Raw genomic sequence first — 10,764 nt, 5'->3', positions numbered from 1 at the left:
ACTAACAGGAGCTGGCTTCACAGCAAAACCAGGAATGTCCTGAATTTTTACAGTTCCTAGGAAAGGACTGGGTCAAGTGGCAATAGATATCCTGTTAAACACCAGCCTGCACTCCCAGGAGAAGGTGAGACCCAGCCCTCTCTGGCTTTTCCCTGGGGCTGTCACCCCTTGGTGCTGGTTCCCAGTCTGCCCTCGTGGGCAGCCACGTTTATTCTCCTGCCTGGAGTTTATTCTCCCTTCCACTGCCACTTTTGGGGAAAGAACAGAACATCTGCCAACGTGTACCAGTTCTAAATGCTATTTTAATAAAAATTCCATGAAACTAGAAGGGGTGGGTTTGTCTCTTATGTTGTGAGTAGCTGTGGCCTGTCATGGCCAAGGGTGACCTCTCAGTGAGGCCATGCCGTGGGCAAAGGGTGACCTCTCCTGGCTTCTTTTTGAGTCTGTGAAAGCCAAACCAGTAAGGGACTTAAAAAGATTTCTGCTACTCTGGCAGTTAACTGCTGGAAGAGTCTCAGCTTTGCACTAAAGCAACTCCTTTTATTTAAAGTTGCATTTATTGCCAACTGGGACCTGGGGCCTGGGAAACTGCCCCAAAAGCCTGTAAAGCACTGTAAGCTGGAGTTAATTTGTGATTTGTGAATGTCTTTGACTCCCGAGGTACATTGGCTTTCTCACAAATGAGGTGGTCGAGGGTGCACTTCCTTGTGAAACCAGACTTTATTACACTGCACAGCTGAGCAAGAGCCATTGGTTTATAATGGGCTAGTGAAGGAATCACCTTCTGCACTGCTGACATGAAAAAGTTCCCATGTGGAGCTCGGAGCTGTTGCCACAGGAATTCCTTTTCCAGCTCTCCAGGTGCCTCTGCTCTCAGGGCTGGAGCAGGGCTGTGCTCTGCAGTGATGGCATGGCCTTGGACAGTCAGGGAGTTTCCAGCACTCTGGAAAATGAGTGTTCATGGTGTGTTTCAGTGGCATTTGCAGTAGGGAGTTACCAAGTACTGAGCTGCTTGTCTGAAAGTTCTATAAATCCCAGTGCAAGATTGGAAATCCCTTCACTTACTGATAATTTATTCTAAAACACCCTTGTGTTCTTGGGGTCAGCAATGAGCCTCTTAAAACTACCGCTTATTAATGACTTCTTCTTTTAGCTTTTCTGCAAGCATCTTCCTCTTCTGGAGCAGCCTTTGCTTCTCTTCTGACATTTCCTAAAAACAGAGTGAAAACAACACTGCAGTGAGCAACCCACCATGGATCAGAGGGGTGGATGGGGCTCTTGCCACCAGCCTGCCCTCTCCCACTGCCCTGATCTGTGTTTTGGGAGTCCCAACTTCAGCTCCTGCTGGGCAGCTGTCCTGAAGGCTCCACAGTCACCAGGATTTGGAGCACAATAAAATGCACAGCAACTCTGAAAAATATTTGAGGCAATAGAAACTCTTTGGACTTTAGTTCACATCCTTAAGTACTTGCTCTATAAAGGAGAGTAGTGATTTCTGGGTTAGAAATAGAATAGTTACCACATTGTTTTGTACTGTCAGAGGGGTTTGAGGTCTTCTAGTATTTTCCTCTTTTTTTCAGAGAGTTTTCAAGCATTTGCAAAAGAATAAGAAAATCCCTGAGATTTGAGGAGCCAAACAGTAGGTCAGGGACTAGGAGCAAACTGGCATTTTATCCATTCATAAACTGAAGTTAATCAGGAGGGTTTGATGATGCTGAAGCCAACCAATGCCAACTCCATCACTGAAACTTCCAGCCTGAACTTCCAGTCTCTTGGAAATATTTCCCCCCTTGTTCTTTTTAACCCATTCCCACTCTTCAGCAGCAGCATGGACACCTGCAGTGAAACCCTGTGGGTTTATATGAAAGTGCTTCACCTCTTTGGGAGGGGATTCCTCCTCTTTCTGATCAGTGTTGGGTGCTGGTCCATTATTTTTTGACTCTTTCTTCGTAGCCAGCAGCAGGTCTCGTTTTTTCTTTAGGTAATCCTCACGTTGCTTCAGCTCCTGCTTTTCAGTTTCTGATAAATCCTGGGGGAAAAAATTTAAAATTTTGAAATTAATTCTTTTGTATCAATGTCCTGTGCAGGAAAAGCACATTTATATCCAATTTGCTTCCAAAATACCAGGTGGAAACAAATCCAAGTTGAAGCATCAAATCAGAGCTGTCTCCTAAGAAATTGCCAAAGGACTGAATGCTGAATTCTACTCTGAAGCCAGGAATCCAGCTGAACTTTATGCTAATTAAACTGTGAATAATATGAAAATGTTTACATATTTGTTTTTAAAAAAAACCCAAAATAACTCAAATCTATTTGATTACAATAACAGATTTTCTGTATTTAAATATAATACTATTTTAAATATATATTCTACATGCAATCTCTCTCTGCATTCTAGTTCTATTTTTGGCTTTTTAAAAAAATTTGTTTTTAACTTACAGGTCCTTTCACCCCAGCTTTTTGCACTGTGTTCTCTGAACCTTTCCCAGCAGACCTTTTCTTAGTGTCTTCTTTCCCCTTGGTACAAGAGGGCTGGGGTAAGTTTTCAGTTCCTTTTTTTACTGGGCAAACTGGTTTGGGGTCTTCTTTTGTAGATTTATGAGATCCCTCTAAGTAATTTTACACAGAAAACAATTAGAAAGAATAGAAATACATGAGATAAAAATAATCAGTCAGAACAGAACATCATGGAATAGTCAAACCTGCCATGTTGGAAAGCATTCCTGCAGGGCAAATACACTTTACTCACAGCCTTATCCAGCCAAGTTCTTAAAATCTTGGTACAAGTGGACTCTTGAATCATTTAAAACCAGCATCATGTTGCCCACTCAGCACTGCACTCCCCCTGAAATTACCTAATGGGCATTTTGGACTTTCTTCAGAATCCTCAGCTCCCTCAGTGGATTCCTTAACTTTTACAGCTTCTCTTGAGTCTCCTGGAACATGGTGGGAAACATCTGGAGCTTTGAGTTTAGCACATGCCTTGAATTAGAAAACAAACCCAAGAGTTACATTTCCTGGCACTGCAGCCCAGGTACTGAACTGTCCACACAAAGGAATCTCCCAAAAGAACTTCCAATTAAAACTGCACTGTTTACACTACAGACAAGCCAACCTTCTCAGAATTTCTGCCTAGAAATTGTCTATGCTGTTGATCAACCGCAGCATTCATGTCAGAACCCCACACCATTCATTAAAATACGAAATTATTTCGTGTTGAAACATTCTTTTAACAAAAACCATATCACTGACCACTAACCATCATCTTCTCTGGCCAGGTGAACTTGACTGGGGGCTCTGCAATCTGGCTTGTTTATCAAGATATTGCTGTTCTTGGTGGTCTATAGAGCTTTGGACAAACCTGCCTGTTTTCCCAGTCAAGGGGAGGTTTATTGCCATGATTCCCCAATTTGGACAGTCCCCATTTCCATTCAGTTTCCTTCCTCTGTGGTTTACTCTGATGGACACCAAGGGATAGTCCCTTGGAGAGGATTTCTGGGTCCTGGTGATTAGTTCTCTCTTGTGAATACTCCCTGAATAACTACACTGTCTATCAAGTCATCCTGAAGGTAATTCCTGTGGGATTATGAGTGCTGCCATCTCCAAGCAGCTTACAATTTGAAGGCTCTTTGATCCTGACAATATCAGCAAGTCAGCTGCTCCCTGGATCTGAAAGGCTGACACCCATTAGCAGGATTTCAGGGTTCAGGTGCTGAGCAGGGAATGTGCTGCTGGTGGGATACTGCACTGATGGAACACAGGGCCTGGAAGGGATCTGGCCATAGCCAGCACAGAATATCAGGGGATTTCTTAATCCTCCCCATAACTCACACACAAAGGTAAGACACTCACTTCTTCAGTCCTCTTTCTCTCTTGCTCTATTTCATACTCTTCCTTAGATTTTCTGTAACAATAAACATAAGTAAACACTCAAAACTCATTTAGTGGTAGTGATTTCCAGGGAAATTTAACACTGCTTAAATATTTGAGGACTATCAAAGCAATTATAAGGTAATGTGAATTTTTCAGTATCTAAAATATTTCCATGACTTAAATCTTAATAGAAATAAATAATTGGGATAAACACCTAAGAGCCCACTGTCCTCAACTACCTTTGTGCTAAAATAATTGTGTAAGAAGTTCCAGGACTTACCCATCCCTTTATTTCATTTGCTAATTTAAAGACAGGAAGGGAAGTATTCCCGGAATCCAGAAGGAAAACAGCCCTATCTAATACAACCTGGATGGACTCATCTGCTATTATTTGTTTATGTGTCTGTGAACTGGGAGTGGGGGAGAATCTGCAGAAGTTGTACTGGTCTCACCCATCTCAGATCACAGCCACAGCTCTCACTCACTGTTTCAATGTTCCTGAGCACACCCACTGCCCAGCACCACCCATTTGCCCTCAGGCTGGATGTTGACAAGAATATTCCTATTATCTGTAAGATGAAGGCAGTTTCCTGGAAAAGGCTGGAAGAGTTAGGTCCTACAGACCTGTACTTGAAAATAGCATACTAAATGGGTCTGATTGATTTCTTACCTCAGAACCTCCCTGAGTATTTTCATTTCCTCCTGTTCAATTTCACTGAATACATCAGAACCCTCTGTCAAACACTCAGGCAATACACCTGGAAGAAAACAAGATTTATGCATTATTCCAAGGAAAATGATCTTGTGTTCCAGTTGGCAGAGAAGAAAAGAAAAATGAAAAAAAAAAAACCCAAACAAAAGAAAATCGCATTCACAAAACCAAAGCCATGTGAACTGTTTCCACAAAGTTCCTAGAGGAAAACATCCTAAATCCTGTTAGGAAAAAGGCACAGATTTCTGGCAATGAAAGCTTTGACATCAAAGGTTAAGCCAAACTTTGCACTGACCACTATGTGGCATTTCCTGTAGGCTGCAATGCAGCCATGGCCACCTGAACCACTCCCAAATGTGGCTGTTATATGGAAGGTGAAATCTAAAAATGATTCTCTGAAGAACACTCATACTGTAAGAAGTAAAACGAAAGACATGGAAGGAAGGAGTGGGATTAAAATCCTTTCAGAAGCATCAACAGAGCAGCAAAGTTGGGTGTGGATTATTTTCTCTTCATCTTCTTTCTCATGCATGTATGAGCATGATGAAGGCCTTAACTTGTGCTTCCTGAATAGATTTTTTCAGTGTGAATTGCACAGCAGACACTCCACCATCCTTGCCGTGCAGGGAAAAGAATTCCAGCTATTGATATTGCTCCTTTTGAGGAACTGCTCGAACTGCTTTAACTCAGAAATGCTACCAAAATTCTGCAACAGAAAACTCAGTTAAATTTCACGAGAAATTCAGACAAACAGACCTGAAAACTCTGCTAACCTCACAGTACAGACAGCTGCCACTGGGAGTGCAAGCCAAGGACTAGGTAATGAAATCCCTGTCCCAGTATCATCAACTGGGTGTCTTCCAGTATCTGCAACTGGAGCTGAACCAGCATTCCACGCTCATTTATGAATGGCTTAAAGAGTCATCAAAAGAACACTAAAATCCTGCAGAGAACCCCCACATTCACCACTGCTCACCATTTCTTTCTTTGATAATTCGAATTGCTTGCAGTTGCATTTCAATATTTTTCTGTACCATCATTTTTTTAAATAGCCTAAAATCTTCTGCTGCCAACACTGTTTGCAGAATGGCCTGTGGGAGGAAAGATATGCACAAAATTAAACCCCCACAGAAAATCCTAACCAGCTCAGTCTGTTTGAAATTAGCTTGATTTTTCAATTCTGGGGAGCATGTTTTTAATAATTAGATCTCATTCTCCTATCTGTCTGTTTTTCCAGATACACAAGAAGAGCTCGTGGTCAGGAAAATAACTTGTGGGTTACATCTTTAGATCAACATGCCTGCAGTAACATTCTGAAATATTATAAATTTATTACAAAATTAGGTTTTGTCAGTTTACAGCTGCAGTTCAATTGAAAATTACAGTTGCACCATGGAAACTTCTCCAATTTTCATCTCCTGCCAGCTGCGTTAGGGAAAGCATCAAGCTAAGAATGAAATCCATACATTCCTTAAGGAAGGCAAATACCTGGGAGGTGTGGGTCTTTGCAAGAGGAGAAGAAAAAGCTTCTTGAAATTTCTCCTCATTAATTCCAACTTCTTTAAGGTAGTCCTCTAGTAACCTCTCCACCTGTAAGAAAGAATAAGCCTTACCTTCTAAGGTTTTTCCCTGAGAATCAGTGGAATTTCTGTCATGATTGCCTATTCTTTTCTGCTGGTGTGGTTTATAAACCCCAAGGAAAATCACTACAATAGCGTAACTGACTTTCCTGATTTCAAGCTTTATTTGCTTGCATGAATTGTTCAAAATGAGAATTTTTATTGCTAAATTTGATGGCTCCTTAATGTATCTTCTCCAATTTCCAGGACTCTCACCCATGTACCTTTTCCCTAGTCTCCTGGCTACTATTCCTCATGGTTTTTTCATGAAAATAAAAGGCTTTTTGCCAGTCTGTGCCTGAAAGCCTTTAGGGTCAGAGTAGAAATGAATGCTGATTTGTATTTATTCAGTCAAAGCTTTTAAATATCATGTATTTCCCAGCCTCATTACAGAAAGTGTTAGAAATCTGCATGTACTATTTTATTGGTATTTAAGCTCCAAAAATCTCCTGTAGTTTTTTCTAATAATTGAAAGATAATTCAAAAGATTTCCCAGACTCATCAGTGAACACAATACAAGTTGTGAGTGTTCTCAGACATCCTGCTGGTTGTCATTTTCACTTGACAGAAAATAACATTATCAAGCTTATAAATACAACCTTGAAGGTAGTGGATATATTCATTTTAATGATGAATATGTAAAGCAGCCTAAGAGCTGTGACTGTGCCACAATTTCTTTTCTATGTACCTGGTCTTTAGGCATATAAATGCATATGACAACTCCCAGGATTTCTAAATAACACATGGAAAAATACTGAATAACAATAATAACCCAGTCAGAAGTTCATCTAAATACTTGTTTGACATTTTAAATTCTTTTGCTTAGAAATTTACCACAGATAGTGAATAATGCTCACCAGAGCTTGGTACTCCTGATAAATTTCTGTGTATGACAACTTGCTTTCTTCTTCATCATCAAAAACTGAGGAGGGGGAAGAAGAAACATTTTACAGTCAGTGTACAAACCACCACAAATTAACTTACACCCTAAACAGATTACTTACTTACACCCTAAAAGATTAACCTTTACAGGATAATATATTTAATCAATGAAAATATAGGCCATGACTTATAAAAGTCCTGTGTTTTTCCACACACTTAGGCTAAGTGTGTGCTTTTGATAATTGAAAGTAATGAAGCTGCCTAATTTAATATTGGGAAAATTTATCTGCATAATAGACTTGTAAGCAAGTTGAGGATTCAGCAGATGCATTCACTAAAAAGTAAGCTTGAATATGAGAACTGCCCCATGATTCTGTGTAAGGTTGTTCTATGACACATCAAGCAGGAAATTGCTCTCTCTCCAAGTATTTACATGGAAGATGTATTTATTAATGACTTAATTTTTTAAATGTCATCCATATAGTGAGAAACCAAGGTGATGCAGAAAAATGAGTCCCTGCCTGCACAACCAGATAAACCCAAAGAGGAAATGTGGTGCAGTTAAGTTATATTTTAATTCTGTCTATCCTGATGTAGGAAAAATGGACATTCCTATACTATAGGCCATGTTAATCATATTCATGTAAATTCATCTTAAATCCCTGACTGGAGCTACTCAAGCTCATGATCTCTATGCTGCAGAATATGTGGAAGAAGCAGAAAATAAGAACTGAAAACTAAGGTTTGGGGGGAGGGGTGGGGCTTAATTTACATTTTTTTCATGCCAGCAACTAAGAGAGGTAATGTAAAACCTGGCAATTAAAGCAGAGGCTTAGAAATAAATCTGCTTCAATCCCCTTCAAGATTAGCCACTTGGACAAGTCACTTGCCAGGAACATCCTTTGAAGTCATTTGAAGAATAGGAATTCTGCTTAAATTATTCTTCATGCACATGTGACATCTCTGATGGTGGTGATGCCTCTGGAACCAGTGCAACCTTCAGACAAACTCAGAGTGACTTTTTGAAGGCATCCAACATCTTTCCCAGCTGTGACAGCCCTGAGGTCACATCACTCCAGACCTGGGGACAGTGTGAGCTGAGGTGGCACTTCCTAAAGCAGCATCACTTTCTAACACAGAAGTGCAATGACAGAAATCCAGTGACACATTTCAGATCCCCCAAAAGCAGAGGAAAATCTGGTTTTTAATCATACTTTGGAAAACCAACATTGCTTGTGGGTTTTGCACAAGGCAAAATTTTTAATGAAGAAATTAAACTAAAAGGTTTACAAATATCTAGGATTAAATTGAAATGGTAGGGGAGGTATTACAGGTATCAGTTCTGTGCAACCACCACGTTACCAAACTGAGGAGAGTGAAGACACTTGACAGCCTCTGTTGTCTCCTCCTGGCTGGGGATCACTTCCAGCCCTTGCAGCCCACAACTTTCCCCTTTTTCCCCCCCCCTTCCTGCCCTGGGGATGCCAAGCACAGGGATGTCACCCCTCAGTGACAGCTGCCTGGCACTGCCAAGGGGATGTTCCTGCTGCAGAGCAGAGTGGGAAGCTGGCACAGCCCGTGCTCTGTCCCCAGGCTGGGGACACACCGGGATGAGGTTCAGTGCCAAGTAAAGCAAGCTGCAGTCAGCATCTCCTCTCAGCTAAGTGGCTTTAAGGAGTACTTGGAACAGAGACCTTGGATTTTCTTGAGTCAGGGCTTCTGAATCACGTAGTCATTATTCCTTACGGTTTTGGCACAGTCTTTGGTGGCCCAACAGGAATAAAGATCTGAAGAACCACAGTATGTGGTTCATATGTATGCCCCACAGTAGGAAGACAAGCCAGGGGACACAGATGTCCTGGAGACACTCATCATCTTCTTGTTAAAACTGAAAATCTTGGCTAGGACCCCTCAAATGGGATGGTACACACCCATCTATTTAATTTCAGTTTGATGTAAAAGGAAATTTATCAAGCTGTAAAAAAATGAATCAAGTTCCCAGAAGGAGGGAGAGAGAGAAAGCAAACACTTACTAACAGAGAGAAAACCATTACAATAAGTTTACAAGTTGAAGTGCAAGGACTTGGCTGAAGTAACTACAGTTCTCAAATGAATTCCTCACATACCGATTACCAAAATCCAAACTGTATTTTCGAGGAGTCACAAATTATTGGCAGTTAATCAGAGTGTTGCTAATTTGCTTGTCCAGCCCAAAGATCAAATGTTTTGGGAGTGCAAAGGACTCTGTCCTGACAAAGTATGTCAGTACCAAATCAGCAGGAAGTGACCATCACGAGCCTGCCTCACGCTAGGTGGAAATTTACAGCGGTTCCACAAATCTTCTTACTGTCAGTAAATTCCCCTCAACCTTCTAAGGAGAAGGGATCATTGCTCCTGAGAGGGATAAATCAATTCCCTCGATAGCTAAACCCAGACCCTTTGCAAGATAACCAGAGCATTCAGCCCACCCCAGGTTTAGGCAGACTTCCCAGGACAAAACTTCCAGCCTAGGTTTCTCCAACCCTTCCTAGCTGTGAAGGCTCCAGGAGCTTTCCCTTCCTCTTTTCCCAGAGAGGAAGCATATGGATGGACTCATGACAATCGTGCCTCATGCAAAGTTTGGGGGAGTAGAAACGATTCAGGGAGAAACTGAGAAGCAATTTTTTTTTTTTCCAAGGATCACAAACAAAAGCTGCCTTTGTTTTTCCAAAGGGCTTAGGCACTGCTTTGAGACTTGCCCAAATTGTCATTACTTTGCTACTGTAAGGATCCAGGTGTTTTTTTGGCAGCAGAAGTTGTTCTGTATGCAGAAGTAACTTAGCCAAATCTCTTCATCAGAAAGTCAATTTCCTCCTTCACCCTCTGCAGATACAAACCTGCACAGGCTCCCCTGGCTACAGGGCAATCCTGGCCCCTCCTCACTGCCTGTACTTGCACTTCACCCGGGCTGCTCCCCAAATTATGCCTTGATGGTCTCAAGAAGACAAAGGAAGAAAGGGAAGTTTGAACTGGAGTTGCTTCCGAGCTAAACTCACTCACAGGATAGCCTACAAAACATTCCCGGTAACCCCTGACAGCGCCGACTATCATTTTTGCGACGTACTAAAACTCAGGGGTTTTCACCTCTTAACTGACAGCACTCACATAATTGCAGGGATTTAACTTTGGGCCTTCTCCTCCTCTGTCGCACTGACCGGACAGAGCTTTCGGTTGTCCGGAGCAGTTTCCTGAGGAAAACTCCCGGCTCTGGGAGACCTTTGGAGGCCGTGCCGGGGTCCGGGCCGCCGCAGGGTGCAGCGCTCGCTCGGTGTCAGCCGTAAGCTCACGCCATAATCCCAGGACGAGCTAATGGATGCGAACGGCACCTCCCGGCACACGGCTCGCCCGGGGGACACGGCGGGCCCCGGGCAGCGCCCGGCGGGAGCGCGGCCGGCGGGGCCGAGTGCGCGCTCCCGCAGAGAGCGCCGGGGCCGCGGGGACGCGCACCGGGACAGGCCCCGGCCGCGGCCTCGGGCACCCGCCCCGCCCCGCCCGGCGCCCCGCTCACCCTCGCAGTTGTGCTCCATGAACTCCAGGATGGGGATGGACCAGGCGGGCCCCCGCAGGAAGCCGGCGATGGTGTCCACCACCCACTCCACGTCGTCCTCCTCCCCGGCCGCCATGGCCAGCGGCGCGGCC

The 10,764-nt window shown here is 43.0% G+C and overlaps 1 protein-coding gene across 2 annotated transcripts; it reads right to left on the bottom strand.

Annotated features, from left to right (window-relative positions):
- Positions 1-611: 611 nt before the first annotated feature.
- Positions 612-10,764, bottom strand: CFAP36 (cilia and flagella associated protein 36). 2 transcript variants are annotated; one of them, XR_014615998.1, is made up of 11 exons: positions 10,634-10,764; positions 7,062-7,126; positions 6,074-6,175; positions 5,562-5,676; positions 4,544-4,631; positions 3,853-3,904; positions 2,856-2,982; positions 2,440-2,609; positions 1,877-2,029; positions 1,066-1,210; positions 612-943 (listed from the first exon to the last, which is right to left on the bottom strand). XR_014615998.1 is itself a non-coding variant. In XM_084201821.1 (10 exons), exons 1-10 carry the CDS (start codon positions 10,746-10,748, stop codon positions 1,124-1,126), a joined length of 1,074 nt encoding a protein of 357 aa, XP_084057947.1. In that variant the 5' UTR covers positions 10,749-10,764; the 3' UTR covers positions 612-1,123. The 2 variants fall into 2 exon arrangements, 1 of the variants encoding a protein (XP_084057947.1); XM_084201821.1 differs by having other exon boundaries at positions 612-1,210.

The sequence above is a fragment of the Fringilla coelebs genome (genome assembly GCF_963513975.1).
Source record: "Fringilla coelebs genome assembly, chromosome: 3".
Classification (NCBI taxonomy): domain Eukaryota; kingdom Metazoa; phylum Chordata; class Aves; order Passeriformes; family Fringillidae; genus Fringilla; species Fringilla coelebs.
The sequence above is the reverse complement of the archived record's forward strand: the minus strand, read 5'-3'. Positions and strand labels throughout refer to the sequence as shown.